We start from the raw sequence: 20,703 nt of genomic DNA, 5'->3' as shown, positions 1-20,703 counted from the left end.
CCCTCACAAGACAAATTGGGAGCAACTGCAAATAGGCCGCACCATGTATGGAATTTGTTAGCTAATGAAATAGGGACTGATTTAGAGATTGTCTTTCACACTTCCTGTTGATGTGCATCTAGAATGAGATTTATAAGATAATTAACTTTCATTTATCAAACTGTTCTGTATGAAAAATGCAAAAGTATAGACAATCAAACATGATTCATACAATTTAAGTGATGTTTATAAAATTTGATCAGCTTCTATCACTGATTGAGCTACAGTATAAAATCAGTCAAGGTGAATCTTGCATCTGATATAAGATGAACTTATCAAGATTCAGCATTAAAGCAGTGTTATCATCAGATACAATTTACTAACAGAGAAATATGAAGCAGAAAGATAGAATATTTGTCTCAGTTCATCTTGTGAGAATGTCAACTCAGAGCTAACATCTTATCAGATAAAACAGCAGAGAGCATCTCAGATTGATTATTAATATTAAACTTTTCATTATACAAGTATAAAACTGAGATGCAAGAATGCATCAGATTGATCAGACTTTCACAGTGAATTAAGTATTCTGAGTCTGAGAACTCTCTGCAAGACTCTCAAAAGAGTCAGTGAGATTGATAATTATATATACTCTGACATAATTCTTCAGTTTTTCTCTTTCTTTACAGGCTTTAGCAACTCAGCTGTCTGCATCAGTCAATGTATCAGTAAGTGATGACTTGTGTTCATCTCAGATATACTGTGTTATATCAACAATCAGCATGTCTGACTACTTCATATTTTCTTTACTAGCTTTAGATATTCTCATTTTGAAACATTTATTCATCGCAGAATTAAAATCAACATTCTCATTATTCATAAATACAGAATTATATTTCATTTAAGTGAGTAGTATATCTGACATATATTTATTCATAAGCACAGGCAATTCTGATTCAGAGTTGTATGAGAAGAATATCTTCTGCTTCTACAGCTTCAGCTTAGAAGTATTATTCAACACAGTCTCTGAACACATGTCAGTATATACTCTCAGTTTTCAGTTGAGATATCAATTATCTTTATCTTGCTCAGAGCTGGCACACTCACCTGCAGTGTCTTCTGAGAAATTGAATTTGAAGATGATGAAATTCATCCTGGCTTCGCGAAGAGCTTCTATGAGTTCTTTTACATTGAAATGCTGATACTCATCTTCTGTTGTCATACTCTGCTGAGGACTTTCATTGATAGAGATATATAAAGGCATTTGAGTCAGTGAGAGAGTGATAAGAAACTTTTCATTAAGCTTCATTGCTTTAGACATTGTGATAGTTGATGAATAAAGAAGGGTTGAAAACTGAGTCTGAGAAACTAACTTGATAAGATCTGTGAGTGTCTTGAATGTCTGTTCATTGTCTCAGAATTTCAGGGGGAGAAATTGTAGTTTCTTATATATCATTCTGTCAATACTCTTCAGCATATATTCTTTCATCACTTGAATTATGTGAGATAGAGAAGAAGCTTGTTCTCACTCTCTCAATTAAGAGATGTATAAAACTGTGCTGTAGAATACATAGTCTTAACTCTGTTAACTGATATCAATCTGAAAACTCATCTAGACTGTTGATTTGAACTCAAGTATTTAGATTTATTATTGTAAACTTCATGCTGTCTCTGAATATATGAGATTAGATAATCAGTTGAGAAAAGATACATGTTCTGTCATAGCAGTAAAAATGCGTCACAAGCTTGCCAAGATGCAGATCTTAGTTCAGCATGAACAGTATAAATTGAATATCAGATGTGTTGTCTCTGAGCTGCAGAAAACTGATCAGAAAGAGAAACTGTCTGAGATTAACAATAATCAGAGAAGAGAGTGTTGACATAACTTGCATTAGTGTCATGAAGAAGTAAGAGAATTAGAAGAATTAGAAGAATTAAGAGAATTAGATGAATTAGATGAATTAGAAGAACTAGAAGAACTAGAAGAACTAGGAAAAGTTGAAGAAGTAGAAGAAGTAGAGAAACTAGAGAAATTAGAGGAACTAGAAGTAGGTGAAGAAGAGAGAGGTATAATGAATCAGTCACATCTGATGACTTAGCTCAGAGTTTCAAGATGAGATCAGACAATCTTACTTTCTTAAAGTTGATTAAAATTTCCTCATGCAGTTTGCTACAATAGATATTTACAGTCAATGCTCTTGCTAGAAGTTTTGATAAAGATTGATATAAGAGATGTTTTACTTTTCAGAGTTCTTAAATTACTGATTTTCTCAGAGAGATTCAATCTCAGTTTGAAAATTAAAAAACAACTTAAATCATAATTACTGATTCAGTTTGATATGACAGGCACAGTAACAGAAGATATCTTGATATGTCTTTTTTTTAAAAACTTTTTAATTCTATAGCTAATGTTTCTCAGAAAAGTCACTGAACAAAGCTAGTTATATTATCAGAATTCTTCAAGTATAATCTAAGCAAATATATCTGAGCAGAATTGAGTGAAAGAAAACTCTTCTGCTTCAAATATGAGAATATCAACTTTCAAAATGAAGAAGAGAGCCGGATTTGAAGCATAAAAGAAAGTGAAGAGATACTTCTTTCTGTATATATTAGTGTTTACATTGTCAAAGGAAAATGAAAGATTGAATGATATAATCAAGTGCTGAGTGCAAACAAGTTATTCATTATCTCAAAGAACTCAATGAAGACTAGTCACAGATGAAGAGTACAGTGTTGAGATTAGTTATAATACACTTTCATAATAACACAGTCAGTTGTTTCATAAAGTAGATTATTCTTCTCTTATATTCATAGCTTACTCTTCTCAATAGTATTGCATATATCAGAGCAGAAGATGAAGAAGACATCTGAAAGAGACATCTTAAGAAGAGTAAAATATGCATTGTCTACAAAGTCTGTTAGTGATTTATATTGAAAGTTTTTCATATTCTTTCACTTACTGAGGCATTCTGACATTGTGATGTGTTATATTATAAGTACTGAGTGACTGTCTGAAGAGTGTACTTGAAGAAGAGAGAATAGTCTCTCACTTATCTATGAAAACAAATCACTGATCAATTTATTATTCAGTTCAATATTCAATATAAGATTGACATTCTGAAAATCTTCTTAAGAGAACTTCATTCTCACACTCTCTGTTATTAAATGTGACTGCTTATACATCTGTATCAGAGAGCTCTTGATAGTATTGAAAATGCAGTTGCTAAAGAAATTATGAGCAGCTTTCAAGCTAGCTATAGAATATGCTTAATATTCATTACTATCTGTACATGTGATGAGTTTCAGTTGTGAAAACAGAAAGTTTTTCAGTATCTTGTAGTTAGGCTTCAGACATATATTATGTCTTATGACTATACTCTTCAAGATGTTTTTAGCTCTGATGTTAAGATAAATACAATTCTCTTTCTTATGCTATTAATAAAAGCAGAATACATTAAAGAATCTACATGCTGTTTCTGAGATAATGAGAATAAAAGATAGAAAGATATTAGAATTCTTGTGTAAAATGTTCAAATAGATCTTTTGAGCTGTTCTCTGTATAGATATCAATCTAGATTTCTGCATTGTTCATCAGACTGTGCTGCATTGCAGCTGAGGTAATGATTTGCAAGCAATGACAAGACACTCTTTGAGAGCAGTAAGATAGCTTTCAGAAATTGTTTAACACTAACTCAGTTCATCTTTTATATAATAGATATAAGACCATGTTGATGAAGTCATAGGAAAAATACAAGTAGAAGAAGAAGAAGTAGAAGAAGTAGAAGAAGTAGAAGAAGTAGAAGAAGTAAGTCTCTTATTCATTCTCTTCATCATGTGACTGCAACCTAGATATCAACGCAAGATTACGTTGACTAAGCAGAGAAGAAGTCGCGTCACTCAGCCTCTGAACATGATATCTGACATTTACTCTGATCAATGAAGTTAAGATATGTGAATTGTTTTACAACAGATATGCAGAGCTATTATGATTTGAAGCTACATTTAACTTTATCATCAAGCACAGAGGTGTAGAAAGTATACTCTTATGAACATTAGTTAACTTGTTCAGAGATGGTTCAGAGCTGTACTAATACCTGCTTCAGAGTTAAAACCTCTATACATTGAGAGAGCGGGCTGAAGTAACTTAACTCTGATACTAAAACTTCAACATTATATTTTAACATGTGTAAGAATTCTATATCATCATTTTAGAGTGAACAGGCTCTGAGTGAAGATAGCACACACAAATTCGTTCTCTTTTGACTTAGTATCTGTGCTGAGAAACAGCTTCAGCATTGTCAAGGCTTATTTATAAGTGATAAATAATGTTTACTTTCTCTTCTTTTCATTTAGAAATTTAAACACTCTATAATCATTATATGTTTTTATCACATAACTTTAGGCTATTCTGCAAGCATTAATATCTTGAGTATTCTTTCAAAACATCACATCATCAGTTGAAGAAGCAGAAGCTCAGTCAATCTTACTGAGATAATCTATCAAAGATTTGATTAATCAAGAGCATAATAAAAGAGTTAGACTGAAGAAACAGCTCTTCAGAATTATTTCAAAAGCTTTATAGACTTATCACTCAACAGTTTACTGAGCTGAAGCACTGTGAAACATTTTATTTTACTCTGAATATTCTTCATGATTGTCTGCCTGATTGCTTAAAGAAGATAGAGAGGTTTTCAAGATTGAGAGAATTTAACACTCTGAATAATCAGATATATCAGCAGCTGATACTTATCATATCTGAAGTTTCCTGTTAGATGAAGCAGATGTTTTTATGAAAAAGAGGTCAGTATATCATGATAATTACAATTATCTCATGATTATTTTTCTTTGTAAACTTGAATACTATAAAGAAATTCTCTTTCTTATAATTAACTATCTGATGAAGTTTGATGAAGCAATTCTAAGCTGAATTCAATTGAAAGTAAAGTACAAAGATTTGATAAAGAAGTTCTGAAGAGAGATCTGAACATATTTTCTCTCAAAGACATCTACAGACAAAGAACCCTCTGTTGTTGAAGATTGTGACCTCAATCTTTTGAAATCAATGGTTCTGAATGACTGAGATGTGAGTTTCAAAAAATACCCATGCAAGGATTTCTTCTCACGTGATTTCAAACTAGATCAAAAATCTCATGTTCATCGCTCATGCGTTGGCTACGGTGCAGCAGAAAAATATAAACTCATAACCCATCATGAGAGACCGGCTTTTACGGATCTCTCAGACTAATGATCTCTTTCCTCATTATATTTTCTCTCGGTAATCGCATCTGGTGATGACGCTGCCGGTTATAACGCTGATTCTTGATGGGTCACTTTGCCCACCTGCTGCAGGGCATGCGCCACTGGATTTTCCGTAGTACATGCGTCATTTTTTGTCTTCCTCGTTGGAACGTTCAATAATTTATGAAATTAGTTAGTTATGTAAATTTTCAATAGCCATACCACTGGGGGTTCGATACCGCAGCGCTCGATGTATGTCTCTGGACAGGTGTCCAAGGCTAATCAGACGATGATTATAGTTCCGGGGTATGTTGATGAGCTGTATTTATTCTTGGGCCCCACTGTGGGAGACCGGTTTGTATGAATCTCCCCAGTGTCCATGTTTGTGGTAATTGTATCTGATGATGATGCTGCCTGTTATAGTGCTGAATCTTGATTAGTTGTATTCTGGTGCAGGGCCTGCCTTGTTTGATTTTCTGTCTTGTGTTCCTCTTGAAAAGTTTAATAATATGAAAGTTGGTTAGAACTTACAAACATCTTTAGCCTATTGGCAGATGCCACAGAAACCACTGTAGCGAGAGTAGAAAAAGAGGCTAACATAGAACCCTGGGGGAGGACGGGCAGCTTTATGGAAGATCCAGGTGGACTCGGGGGTGGGTAAAAGTGACCATGGGTGAGTGAAAGTGAGCATGGGTGAGTGAGAATTGAGGGGTGTGAGGGAGGGTGAATGGGGAGCGCAAAATGAAGCAGCAAACTTATACTGAAGTAGCAGAAGCAGATAGAGATGTGAACAATATCAAGGTCAAAGAGATGGGCATTACCTATCAAAAAAAATTCAATGAAGCAATGTCCTGAGGCCCCGCGATCGAAAGCGCAGCCTGGTCACTTTACATACCTCACTAGTATAGGGGTCATTTTACTCTTAAATGCGGCTATTCTGATCATTCAAAAGATATGATAATTTTTACAGTGCTGTACAGTACTCTCTAGGAAATTCTCTGAGTTCACTCTGAATTCATATTGAGGTCAGGCTCATTTTGTATTTACCATCTTATGTTATTAATAGAACTATTCAAAATAATGCTAATGCTGCTCCTTGTTGATACTTCTGGCATAGAAGCATCTGGAAGGTTCCCTAACAATATGCAGCTACGGAAAGATGAAAAACATCATGAAGACTGCAAATTACAAGAAATAGTCTCTCATCAACTGTTAGTAAAGAAATACACATTATACTGACTTGGAGTTTATTTTATCTGATGGTGACCACATTCCATCATCTTGTGGCGTCGCCAAAACCTTGCAGATCAGCTTACGTCATAGAAAGTACTGGAAGTTCCATTCATGTACGCTTGCAATAGTTCAATATTCCACGAAATTTCAATCTAAAGATCAGTCACGCATCCGCTACACTGATGTAGGCGATTTCCAAGCCTGAGATATATTTACTAAAAAGGAAATCATCACTAACACTCAGTGATCAATCATAGCATGCTGATCAATCATCATGTATATACTCTTATATTATCTAGTAGACTAGTACTCCCACATCATGAAAGTTCTGATCAAAGTCTTCAGCATATTTCAGAGCTGTCTCAATATATATGATGATGACTGTCTCTCTCTTGATCAGTGTAAACACAGCTCAGACAATGTTCTTGATCTGAATTGCTATATCAGTCACTACACATGTAATGAATGTGATTACTTATCTGTCACTTATTTAAGCTTTTATTCATCAGTTTCTTCAACTTCTTTCTCAAGATTTTTGTGTCAGCATTGCTCAATTGTTTGTTCCACACTCAGAATTTGACTTTTCAACTTAGAAATTCATATTTTATACTGATATGTATCTGACTTTGCATTGCTGAGTTCAGTGTGATATGCTAGTTAGTAGTAAGAAACATGATTTCTTCAAAATACTTAAGCAAGTGAAGAAATACAGAGACAAGAGTATTGTGATACAGACTGTTAATACTGTGTTCACTCAGAAAGATATCAGCTTTGTCTAGAAGTAATATTATATTTCAGTAATAAATAAGATTAAGAACTTGAGACAGATATTCTTTCAGATTATTCACTTTGATTTCAAAATCATCAGCACATATCTATTGCAATTAGAATGAGATTATATATTAAAGATCAATGAATAAACTGAGTAGAGTGATCTTCTCAGAAGATTCACAGTACTTTTTACTATCAAGATTTTCTCAACTTCAGAAGACTTACTATGAAATATCAGAGTTAATCAGATAATCTGATAAGACAGCTTTCTAATAACTTACTATAACAAGAATATAAGACCTCTTTCTTTTTCAATAACAATGTTATCAAAGAATAATATCTCTGAGCCAGGTCTGTGACTCTTTATTATCATCTGAATTATAATTTTCTTTTCTTTAAAGATCTTCAAGTGATTAAATAATAATAGCTGACTTCAGTTGATGAAACAGATATTTGAAATGATAAATTCTGCTATTCTTATTTCATATTAGTACAGCTAAAGTATTAAGAAAGTATTGATACTGATCTTACACTCTTTTACTGAGACTAAAGCTCAGAATTATAAGGCTGCAGAGAATGTACTTCTTATCTATTATATTCTTGATATTTAGATTTAGAGGCTTCATCATCTTCTGATTCTTCTCTTTTTCATATTCACTATCAGAAAATATAATAAAATCATCTATATTCTCTTTCTTTACTTATGAGAATCTGTAGTTCAGATTCTTTTCTTTAAAAGCTAAGATATTAATCATCATCTAATCAGTCACATAAAACTTGAATAAGCCTTTATTTATCTTGAGATAGACAAGACCTTTATATTTACTGTAAGTGACACTTATAAGACTCTTGAACTTGCAGTCTTACTCAGAGAGCTCAATCTTAATTTTAACTTTGTAATTATGAAATTTCAGAGAGAAGACTCTCAGATCAGATATCTTTCTAATGAATTGAAATTTCAGAATCTGAAGTATCTTTATCATCTTACTGAATATCTTTCTGTTATAGTTAAGTAATTGATATTCAATCTCAAAGTGATTCTCTTAAGAGCTCAACACAAGTTCATCTAAGTTATAAACAAAATACTGAGACTACTTGAAACATGAATCAATTATAAAGATAAGCTCATTTGACTTGAACATTGCTCAGAGAAGCTCAAATGTAATCTCTTAATAGTTTAACAGAGAGTTTAAGTGATCTCTCAGCAGAGAGAAGTGTCTTTTCAAGAATTTAATAAGCAGATAAAGATGTTTTTCAGCAGTCAAATCAGCTTCAAGAATTCTGTATAAATTCTCAAGCTCTGATAGAAATTGAAAGAGAATATTAATTGATATCTGTCAATATTAGATCACTGTCTCTGTGAGAGTTATAAGTTAATAATTTACTGATAACTTATCTTTCTACAAACTGACAGCTCTTACATCTAATAATACATGTTGAAGAATATTCACAAGTTCAGATAATTTATAGTCAAGATAGGTCTTGATCTCATTTGTATTGTGATCTTGAAGAAGTCAGATCCTGTTCTTTGATTCATATGATTACTATCTACTATGTCAGTGTTGATTGATAAATACATATTCTTTGTATTTATCACACAGGTCTGACGGGTCTATGACATCTTTCACAATCTTGTAAAGATGCTGCTTCTTGTTTCAGCTGGAGAAGAGTCAGCTTGATTATCTCTAAGATTGAACTGAGCTTACATTTCATTCACAGTTGTGTACTCCATCTTTGATGCTCAGGTCACTTCCTTGATTGATTCCTTCTCATTCGCTTCTGTGTCTGGTTCGGCAGTTGGGCCAGGAGCACCAGACTTTGTAGTAGATTGTGAAGGGCCTGATGATTCTTTCATTCGGAGGACCTCCACCAGAATGTCCTTGAGCTCTTCCCTGGTGATGAAGCTGGGAATGCAAGGATTACTGTAGTTGGGGGGTGGTGTTGAGGAGGGAGAGGAATGGGGGCGTTCAGGGAAGACTTGGGGATTGGGCTTCATCGTGGCGTGGTTGAAATGTTAGAATTGTCTTATTGGGATTGGGGTTACGATTGGGATTGATCCTGTTGAATGTTTGTCTGTGCCTCAGGATTCGGGAGGCATCTTGCTCCCTTTTATGTTCCTGTGAACGGAGGTACTTCATTCTCAATTGCTGCCAACTTCTCTTCGCTCGCATAGGATTGTTCTGCATCATGCAGCTATGCTCTTTGCTCACTTCTTAGCCGTGTACAAAGATCAGGGCTGATTGGTGCCAACGCTGGTTTCAACTGACAATATTTTGGTAACGCCGCAAGCAATGTGTATTAGCTAGATAGCCGTTGAAACTCTAGTGAAGTTAGACTGTATTTTCATGGTAATTCAACTATAAATCAAAGGTATATATATTGTAATTCCAAATGGAATTCTATTGGATTTTCATGATAAATAGCTCATCTTCAAAGAATCAGGGTGACTAATAAGAGGCCCCAAGCGGCAAGTTAAGTTGCGATAATAGCCTCGGAAGTTTATTTCTCCGTGAACGTCATCCACCGAACCCCACCATTTGGGTGCCCGACAGTGCGTCATATGATGTTCAAGAAATAAATTGTTGAACGACTCGGTACGATGTGCTTTGCATTTGTATATCCCGTCGTTGTGGCAACTGCTATAAGTGAGTAATCTTTATTTTTTGAGATTATATGAAGCAGTATTGACTCCACCTAGGCCCTCACCGTTAGCTATTTCGCACATTCCAAGAACATTTGCGGCATCAGGTCAAATCTATCTCGCTGCTTGCGCACGATCTCCTTCCCAGCCGATCTACACTCCTTTTAGCAGCATGCTCCGCAAATTCAGAGCCCCAAAATTATCAACGGATGATGAACTGAGAGATATATGCTCCGAAGAGGTATGTTCCCGCCTCCTACTTAAAAATGGCATCTATTATAGGATCTAATAGAAGTAGCTCGGTTGCGATGCGTGCAAAATCGAAGCAGGACCCCAAAAAGAAATAATAGCTCCAACCTCCCCCCCTACAGGCACAGTTGCAGTCATAGTCGACATATCCAACCAAGGTGGTGCTCTCAAAGTTCACCGGACGTCAGACAATAGTTGGGGGAATGTGTTTATTGGCATGATTGGATCAGATGACGATGAAGAAAATATCAAGAGCCTAGTTATTGTGCCTTGGGACGCCACATGGTATTATCGTTCTATCGGAGATATAAAATTAAAGTATGTTGTAAAGGGACGTTAGGCCATGATTATTGAAGGAATACTTGATGGCGCTGTGCACTGAAATATATACACAGTTCTTGCGAGATAGTCAGTGTTATGGTTGGTAACGACTGGTTGCCATACGTTTCTGTTAGCCACACCTTACTTCCAACCTGGTCAGACGAAAGAATAGCCTGAACATCTTGCAAAGTCAATTCAAAGAGACGCCCAGAAAGTAGACCTAATGTACGTGTTAACTGTAAGCCTTTAATTTCCACTGCGAAACATACCTGTTTGACTCTGCCTCTCTATCTGTAGGACGTCGGAGATGAAGTCCGTTTGCCCAGAACCTAGCGGAGCACCTCCCCCTAGAGACTTCGAAGGTTGCTGAAGCTCCGTTCGGTATTGCAGGTCCGCAACTGGTGCTTCACTCTCTAATGCAGTGCGTGTAGTTGGCGGTGCTGTCAAAGTTAGAATTTATAAAAATCATGAAGTAGAGCTATATACTTTTCTTGAGACATTCCTCAGTAAGGTGCTGCAAGACGGGGCCTGTTAGAGTGCGCTCGTGGTCTTTTATTTCGAGCGGCAAACGGAGGCGGATTGCTTCTTTCATCGATGCGATCACCGATTGGCCAAGGCCAACCACGCAGAGCATGACAAACTGTGGTCCACAATCATGATCGTTCAACTTCATTAAGAAATCCCGAAATGTGTCCCGTCGCTCTCCCGTTTTCGTACTGGGTACGGGCTTGCGTTCCCCAGCGAGCAAGGCAAACGCTCCTCGTATGCGTTTTTCTTCATGTGGCTTTATATTTCCTCGTAGCTTTATCGTCTCTGCCGCTTTGAAGAGCTTTGCCATCGCATCATCGACCGATAGTATTGGAGGCATATTCTTTAATGTTATAGGCAATAGAAAGCAGTAAGAAAATCCGTTAGAAAACTGTTGGAATTTCCATGTTCTTCCATAGGAAATCGCTCACTATTTATAAACGGGGATCACGTGCGAACCTGCCCTTGACGATGATCCTATTCGTGGCCTCGGAGAGCAGTCACGCGGCCTTCGCTTTTTGGATATATGGACGGCTGTTAACTCACTTCATGTTTTGGAATCAAGTCACCGACAATCTCTGCGCCATATGCCTTGCCTGGTCTCTCTGAAACCATCTTGCAAACGACAGGAGCCTGACTACAATCTTGACCAGCCATGACATCAATTGAAAAGGCTGAAGCTCGACGGGCGGCCACCAGCATATTGGGATAATTTGTCAAGAATTTGGTTAACCAGGGATGCTTTATGAGAATTCGATCGGCGCAACAGCCCTTCCAACAGCATACTAGAGTTGGGACAACATCCTTGTTGGCCACTAACTCAACAGCTCCGGGCGGCACTAAAGCATCATTGCCAGATTCTTCCTCTCGACCCCTTGAACAGCTGCAAGCCCGAGAGCCTTAAGGAGATAAAGAGGCTCTTCAGGTGGGGCGGGCCTGACTTGTCCAACCTTAGGAATGTATGTAATTATAGTGACATGCTGGCACTCATGCTGACACCTCAGCTCAGTTCCCAGATCCTCATATCTCTTTTTATCAATCAATGAGCACAAGCAGTTCAGGCCGCTGGAAGTGATGTGCAGGGTCTGCTTCAGATAATAGCAACAATAAGATCACTACAAAGACTACAAGCACTACCACCTATAATTGAAACTTTCAACAAAATCTGGTTGATCATGATATCTATCCCCCTGGATATAAGTACCCCGATGGCCAGAAACCGGCTAAACTGAATAACTGGCTTGAGCTCAATGAACAACTGGCGCAGTCTCAAGCTTCTCTCTCACTCTCAAAGTTCTTCAAGCAAGAATTTGAAGAGTTTAGAGAGATGAATGTGAATGTATTCAAGGAGAAACCTATTGTATGCTTGGTCATTTTGATTATTAAAGGCCATATCAATGATGTTAGATGTATGAAAGAGAACTACTCATTTGAAAACCTTGCTTCTCTAACTGATGACACACTGACAAATGTAAAGCTAGATCACTTTTTTGATGCTCACTCTGAACAGCTAAATCATCAAATCTGTGATAATCTTAGTGACTTCATCATTTCATCAACACAGAAAGATCTTCTGATAGCTTCAAACTTCTTTCAAGAGGCTAAAGGTTCTGACAGATCATCTGCTGTTGCTATGTGGCAAGCTTGTTATGATGATGCAATGAGGGCTTGAGAAATATATAAACTTCAGTTGTATAAGCAGGATGAACCTGCCTATGATAATAATGCCTACACAATAACATCAACCTACCAAGCCGGCCAACTCAAGCTCTACACAACACATCCCACTGCCCCCTGAGAAAGCAATGGCTGTTCTGAATACATTATGACCCCGCTAAGATCATTTGTGATGACTGATAACTCAGATACTTTTTGAAGCAGGGCATCCGTGTATTGAAATGCATGGGATTGGGCAATGGAATGGAGGGACGAGTTTATCAAATCTGCAAACAAGAGACACATGCAAGCATGATCTGAACTCCTCTCTACATCTGAACATGAGGCAACCTCTGAGCCCACTATCATCCTGGAGGACTCTGATACATCAGCCACATCTGATGAAGCCGAGTTCCACGATGCTGCACAGTGGAGCTTTGCACACACAAATGACAGCATTGAGGATCCTCCGACTTCGACCGACCAAGCATACTAAAAGAGCACGAACCGGAGCCAGCTCAATTAACAGTGCTAGTGGCAAGTCTCTCCGAAATTAAGTCTTCGGCCATTTGTACGTAGCCCTGATACCACCAAGTAACAACGAATTCCCTTTTTTATTTACGGTCATTCCTGGCGTTATTCTCATGCTTCAATTCTGGAAGGTTCTATGGACACGTGTCGAGCATCCCATGAATTGTCAACAATCACGATGCTTACCTCTTTCTTTATTTTGTCTTGTTTGTTTGCTCTTCCCCCTCATTTCTTTGTCTCTCTGCTTCTGTAAAACATTAGCACCATTGACAACGACGCTACCGGCGACGCTATACAATTCATGGTTTCCACTGGCGGGAATGTCATTCATGGTAAAAATCGAGGGCTTGGGTGGAGATCGAGGCAGGTTGGCGGTTACCTCAATGATACCTCAGTTCAGCAGCTATCACGGGATATGACAAGCATCAACTTCCGGAACGCTCGAAATGAAAGCTCATCTTCACCAGGCAATACACCACCCATTTCTGATGATGGTGGGGAGAAAGCACGGGCGAGGTTTTACGCTCACGCCTAAGTCTTCTCTAGACATACCTACATCTTCTACTGGTTTAGCGGAGGGTCGACCAAGCACCTCACCGATGACATAAGAGTGTTGGGTCTCCGCCGATTCAAGTGCTGCTTTTGAATGTTAGATTTCTGTTGATCGCTCTGCGTTTCTGGTGTTAGGTGCATTGGTAAAGACTTTGAGACAGCTTCTTACTTCTACCCATCAATTTGTTTATTAGCTGCTGTGTGATATCAATTCAGGAAGGGTAAGAGCGCTGATGCCGTCACAGCAAGAGCAAGGGCAAGAGTCGCTCGGTATCATGTCAGCCCTGTTTTCAGTGCTTCAGGGCATGAATCAAATTTTATGTAAACCTGCAACTTTCTGATAGTTATTTGTTGTTCTCAAGGCATTTCCCACCAAACTATAGGCACGGCGATGTAATACTTTACAATTAATTTTAACAAGTCTGATGCTTCGAACAGCCACTTTCTACCACCAGACAGAGATATAGTGAGTGCCATGCATACAGCCCTGGAAAGATATTGCTCTTACAGAAACAGGAGAAGCATTATCCCCCTCCATCTCAAACAATGTGCAAGAGTTACATGAAATATCAGAAGTCTAGAGCAGGGAAGAAGGGAAAGCAAGAGAAACTTGAGAAGAAGCAAGAATAGATGAAAAGATTCTGTAGTAAATTAGGTTTAATTTGAAACCACACTAAGCTCTTTTTGGAAAGTAAATCTAGCCTAGGCTTTCATCTAATCCCATGGCGATCCATCGTGTTTTGAAACTGGGATACATGAAGTTCTTGAACTATGTCCAGGTAGCAGGGGTGTTCAGGGCTGATTGTTTTGAAAGTTAATCAGCCCCACTGAAGAATGAAGCCATTCCATTTCTATATTAGCAAATGCAAGCATCACTAAATTACTTGTTTAGAAAGCATGCATTCACCCTAATATTTCTAGCCATCGATTTAAGTTCCCGCTCTATGTGTACAAGCTTTCCGTCCGACCGTAGTTGTTGAACTCGTCGACGAATTTGTCATTCGATTTCGCGGCGAATTCCATGTGTTTGTATGTCACATGCGTTCCCTCAACCATAGCCAACGCATGGGCGACAGACGTAATATTTTTGATCTGGTTTGGAATTGTGTCAGAAGAAATCTTTGACCAGCTATTGTTTGGAACTCACATCTCTGTCATTCAGAACAATTGATTCCAAACAGTTGAGGTCGTGACCTTCAATGACTGTGGGTGGTTCATCTGTAGACATCTTTGAAAGAAAATATGTTCAGATCTCTCTTCAGGACTTCTTTGTCAAATCTTCATATTTTACTTTCAAGTGAATTCAGCTTAGGATCACTTCATTGAACTCAATCAGACAGTTGATTGTGAGAAAGAGGATTTCTTTGTAGTATTCGAGTTTGCGAAGGAAAACCGTCACGAGGTGATTGTGGCCATCATGGTATGCCGACCTCTTTTCAATAAAAACATCTGCTTCATCTAGCAGCAAGATCGCATTAAAGTGCCTAGCGATCTTGAAGATTCGGTCAAGTGTCACGTCCAGCTTGAGAGGATCGCCATGATTGGCGAACAATTCGCCCGCCGATATCTGCAACGTTTAGCGCGGAACATACCGATTCCTTTGGGATTGCCGGCTTACCGAATAGAGAGGGAGCCTAAACCGCTCAGAAGTTGCCTCAACAGTGAAAGTCTTTCCAACTCCCGGTGGCCCGCTAGATCAACCAACGCCTTTATTAGTCAAAATCAGCATCAGGGATCTGCATGTATGACGCCGCGATCACCGCGCCGTTCAAGACATTATGGTACTGCTGGAGAATTGTCTCGAGATTAAAGCCCTGCCAGATCTGGAGCCCACGGATATCGAGATAGCTGTATGCTTGATTGGTAGTGTTGCGGCCTAGCTGGGGTGGGGGGTGGACCGGAACTGCCGCCAGTGGCTGCTGTAAGAACGTGATAAGCGTGACCTGAGCCATAAGATGAAAAGAGAGATTCAGACCTGGAGCTTTTTAATAACTGCACACATCCTAGGGGAATTCTTCTAGGACAATTAGAACACATTTCGGCTATATATATGTGTGTTGGAAACCAAGAAAAACAAATTATGTCTTCGTAATAGGGCGATGCCTGAGAAGCCGCAGGATATGGGGTGTTGTTGAAGTGGCACAAACCGAATTCAATTGGCTAACTGAAGAGGCCCAAGTTTCATACTTGTTGCTGAGCGGTGACTCATCCAAAAGCACTCGACCTGTCTAGCATTTGTATCGAATGACAACCAATAGCTCCTCCACAAGATGTACGTGCTTGACACAGCCTCGTTAAAATCGCAACCGCAGTGGAGCCATATGGTCGAGTCCATCGGGGTAGAATCAAAATTTCTGGAATATCGAAATTGAGCAAAACAAATCAAACTATTCCCTGCTCTCTTCTCTCTTAAGGCTCAACCTTTTCCCGCAAAACCTAGAATTTTGAAGGGGAACAAAGCAAACTCGAAGATCGAAACACAACATCTCATGGATTTTACTGACATTGATCCCTCTGAAATAACATTTAGGTGAAAGCTTTTCAGCTCAGAATTCTCAGAAATATTCCTTGTTCATATTCGCAACAAGATATGTATAATGAAAGTGGTCTGTGTACCTGGAGTGTTTCAAAACATCAGTTCATTCTAACATTTGGGACAGCATCATGACAACAGGCCAGTCCAGCCCGCACCTCCTGAGCGCGAAACAAACATTCACATCTGCAAATCAACTGCCTACAGATGACTAATGAAGCACAGCCTTTGCAACCGCGGAATCGTGCCTCAGTTCTATGGGACAATGGAATGGATGAACTTATCACACTATCAACCTCACCTGAAGATGTTTCTTAATGACAAGAATCCTCCTAGCGTCATCCTCTTGAAGTACATTCCAAAAATGGAGATGATCTATCCACACAATTTTACAAAGGAGTGGGGAGAGGCTTTGATTCATGGCATTTAAGAGATTCACAGAGCATTGGTTCTGCATTGTGACATCAAACCAAGAAACATGATGATTGTCAGGAATGACCCAGAAAGAGTGGTCTGGTTAGACTTCGACAGAGCTCAGACCTATCACATAGATAGCCTTATTAAGAGACAATGAGAATTTATTGAGAATGAAGAGCTAATGATGTCTCAACTCACAGATTCACTTGTGAGTGATCTACTATTTACAGCAACTTAGGTCATAGTCAAACACTAATCAGAATCATAACTTTCTTCTTACAGGAAGCTGATCATGCATGAGGTGAGATTGCTGAGACTTATCTCTACTACTGCATCTAGTCAATTTCTCTGCATTGAAATAAGAATGCATCTGCGGAGATGGCGATGATTGATGGAAATATTGATAGATCATTGAAGAGGCCATAATTTTTAAAGTTCAAACCATGAACAGGTCTGAGTGCTAAGGAGCTGTCAAGGCAATTATTAACTCTCATTAATTCTTTTTTAACTCCGCTTGCCATCGCTCACTTGAACTGTTAACAAATTCTCTGACTTGAGTTACTTTATTATAATACAGCTCTTGCAGATAGCCGACTGATAATGCCTTTTCAGCAAATGTATAAACCTCTTAGTCAGAAAGAGATGAGCTACATCTGAAAGAGACTGAAAGAATATATAAGACAGCATATTCATAAATTAGATAACTTTGACTGTACAGTAATTCTTGCAGATATTAGAACTCTATTTTTGTATATTATACTTCTGAAGTTAATGATTAAAACTTATCAGATACAGTTACAATTCAAATCTAAATTGAAGTTTATTAACTGATACAGTGATATTAGACTGAGTCATAATTTAAAAGAATTATACAATCTGCTTGAGCTGCAGGCCAGAAAAACTGAAGTGATGATAATAACATTAGAAACACATATGTAGAGAGATTACTATGATAAGAAGTATATAGAAGAGCAGTTATCTAACTATAAGAAAAGAGAAGTATATTTAAATACTCTTTAGTATTATCACTCATTGAAATCAGAATATAAATTTATGCTTTTTTATATAGACTTCTGATAAATTTGTTAAAATACTAGAAACTTATAATTTTCTCTTTCAGAATCTTGTAAGAATAAGTGCTCGCAGGCGATTATTCGGGTGTTTGCAGCTTAGTGTGATATGTACTGTTAACTACTAGAAGTATTCATGATAGAAAGATAAAATGTAGAGGTTAAATGTATAATAGCATTCAAGCTGAGTTATGAATAGTATTCACAAACTCCAGTCTATATAGTTGTGTGTAGTCAAGAGCTGCTAGCTCTATTGATTATATAAGAGATAGAAATAGAGATAAAGAATTCACAAGAAGTAAGATTTCTTACATATTCCTCTCTCTCTAAGGCTTCATTCATGAAGTCTTTCACTGAGTGACTTCATAGAATCAGCTCAGCACTGCAGTGATACTCACTAAAAACTCTTCATATCTATAAAAAACCTCAGTGAGGAAAAATCCCTTGTTATTACAAAGAGAAAAGAGTCTGTCACTCAGTTTCTTATTCTGTAAGATTCTTTATAACCTACAGATTCTTCTCTGACTATCATACAGATTCATCTCACATCTTTCATATAGAAGAGTTTCAATTGACTCTCAATTATTTTTACAAGATTCTTGTGTGATTATTACACAGATTTATCTCACAGATGAATTACTCTCTGTGAGATCACTCTTATTAAAGAGAAACATTTATAAGTTGATCTTTCACTTATTCTCACAAATTATTATTCTTTGATATTGTAGAATTGTGAGGAATTTTCCATTCTTTCATTAACTCTGTAGAATTGTAGAATCAAGATATTCACAGTCTGTAATTACTCTTTATAGTCATATAGAAAGATTCAGATCTGTGATTCACAATCACTCTTATTTACTAGAGTAATCTGACTGTTTCACAGAATCACTCACAGTGTAAGTAAATCTCTCTAGAGTAGTATAAATATCTCAGATCTGTTCACAGAATCTCATCTTCTTTTCTCTTTTTTTATAACAGCTCTCATTCTTATAAACTGTGAGTATTTTCATTCATCTGTAAAGTGTTTTCACTCAGATGACAGAGAGAGAGTATTTCTGACAATGTCTGTATATTAATTCAAGAACTTCTCAAGAATAAAAATTTTTTCAATTTTAATATCTTTATAAATGATGTCTGACTATCACTGATTCACTGAGCTTCTTGTAAGTGTTCTCACAATTTCTCTGATCACTTTTTATCAGCTGATGAAGCAGAGACACTGCTGCTCACAACTGTATCTTCATCTCTTTCAGCTCTGTCATCACACTCAATCTTCAGATCAGCAGCTCATCTCATCTCTTCTTTAGATCAGTCTCTGACTTCAAGCAGTGCAGTTCCTCTCTTTACTGTAAGTCTTCTCATAAGTAATTTCTTACAGACTCTAGCTGACAGTTCTTATAAAGCTCTCAGTGTTATCAGTGTCTTCTGCAGCTCTGTGAGCCTATAATCATCTCTCTTCTGCTCACACAATCTTCAATCAGATATATATAAATATGTCTAAGTTTCTTATCAATGATTCTCACACTGCAGTGCATTTCTGCAATCTCATTGTCAATAAAAGATAAGTTCTCAGATACTTATAAAATTCAGGTAATCAAGATAATGTGAATGTCATGAATTTATGACAGAAGTTGATCTGAGTAGATGAGCTCTCTCTTCATATATCAATTATTTTCAGGCTGAATACTTCAGTACAACTGAGAGAGCAGACACAGCTTTATAAGAAGTATCTAGTCACATGTGCAGATAATCAGTCTTCAAGACTCTGTCACAACTATATATACTCTGATGTTCAGCTTCTCTGAAGTCTGTGCATTTCTGACAGTCTTCATACTAAATATAACAATTGTCTGTATCACAGGTATAATACTTTCTGCTTCTTTAAAGAAGAAAATTAATAGTTGTGAGAGATTTAAATGTCACAGATATTGATAATATGAGTATGAGTTTTCTTTATTTTTTCTTTATTAATCTCTAAATTGTATTCACAGTTCTGTTTATTTTCTTGTTTTTTAACTTTAATAAGAACATGATTTCTTCTTTTCTTACATACATCACAGACTGTTTATCTCAGTAGAAACTCATTATCTTGTAGACTAGAGTTCACAAATGACAGTGTTAATATCTTTATCACAATCAGATTCTTAGCAAAGACTGCATTATTCTAACTTATCAGAATTCACAGTATGAAAGTCATGTCTCAGCTTCTGTAGATATCTTATCTACTCAGATGATTTTCAAGTGAACTTATTTATCTTATCAGAATATTCTTATCACTGAATCTTGAATCAGAGCTCATGATCTTGCTTCTCTAAGTCAATAATTTCTTTAATCTGATATTCTCTTTCACTCTCTAGTACTTTACAGATAGAGTGATGAGTCACAGAGTTCTCTTCTAAGAATTTCTTATATTTACAGAGTAAAGAGATATGAAAAACATTGTACATCTGCAACTCAGATAACAGTTTCAATCTATAGAACTGTAAGCTAACTTTCTTCATAATCTTATAAGACTCTGTTTATAAGAGATTCAGCTTCTTACTAGATCTCTGTATAATAATATTTTCTAGACTCAGTCAGACTCTATCATCTTTCTTAAAACTCTTTGTAATATGCTTAAAGTTATAGTATCTCTTCTGATACTCTTGAGTCTTTCTCAAGAATTCACAGACTTTCTTCTAAATCTTCTGAATTCTCTCAGCTCATTCACAAGTATCATCACACTCTATAGTGTACTCTCACAGATTTATCAAGATCATTCATGAATGAGTCTCAGTGAGTATCTCAAAGAGAGTTTTATCTATACTGACATGCTTTAAGTTATTGTATACAAACTTCATAAGTGATAATCAATACACTCAGTCATTCTGATTATAATTAACAAAGTATTACAGATACTGTTTTAATATACTCATCAGATATTCTATCTAATTATCTGTCTGTTGATGAAAAGCTGTGCTTAGATCTTATAAAATCTTCAGTATAGT

The 20,703-nt window shown here is 37.0% G+C and overlaps 3 protein-coding genes across 3 annotated transcripts; all 3 read right to left on the bottom strand.

Annotated features, from left to right (window-relative positions):
* Positions 1-1,045: 1,045 nt before the first annotated feature.
* On the bottom strand, positions 1,046-1,297 carry BDCG_04112 (uncharacterized protein; the record flags this gene model as incomplete). Its single annotated transcript, XM_045419784.1, has 1 exon — positions 1,046-1,297. One exon carries the CDS (start codon positions 1,295-1,297, stop codon positions 1,046-1,048), a length of 252 nt encoding a protein of 83 aa, XP_045276012.1.
* Positions 1,298-10,455: 9,158 nt separating this feature from the next.
* On the bottom strand, positions 10,456-11,572 carry BDCG_04111 (uncharacterized protein; the record flags this gene model as incomplete). The annotated part of the gene is made up of 4 exons (XM_045419783.1): positions 10,456-10,649; positions 10,699-10,842; positions 10,916-11,300; positions 11,504-11,572. 4 exons carry the CDS (start codon positions 11,570-11,572, stop codon positions 10,456-10,458), a joined length of 792 nt encoding a protein of 263 aa, XP_045276011.1.
* Positions 11,573-14,638: 3,066 nt separating this feature from the next.
* Positions 14,639-15,648, bottom strand: BDCG_04109 (uncharacterized protein; the record flags this gene model as incomplete). The annotated part of the gene is made up of 5 exons (XM_045419782.1): positions 14,639-14,788; positions 14,844-14,924; positions 15,015-15,263; positions 15,315-15,387; positions 15,446-15,648. 5 exons carry the CDS (start codon positions 15,646-15,648, stop codon positions 14,639-14,641), a joined length of 756 nt encoding a protein of 251 aa, XP_045276010.1.
* Between the last annotated feature and the right edge of the window lie 5,055 nt (positions 15,649-20,703).

The sequence above is a fragment of the Blastomyces dermatitidis genome (genome assembly GCF_000003525.1).
Source record: "Blastomyces dermatitidis ER-3 genomic scaffold supercont1.4, whole genome shotgun sequence".
NCBI lineage: Eukaryota > Fungi > Ascomycota > Eurotiomycetes > Onygenales > Ajellomycetaceae > Blastomyces > Blastomyces dermatitidis.
Note: the sequence above shows the minus strand (reverse complement) of the source record. Positions and strands in the feature narration are given on the sequence as shown.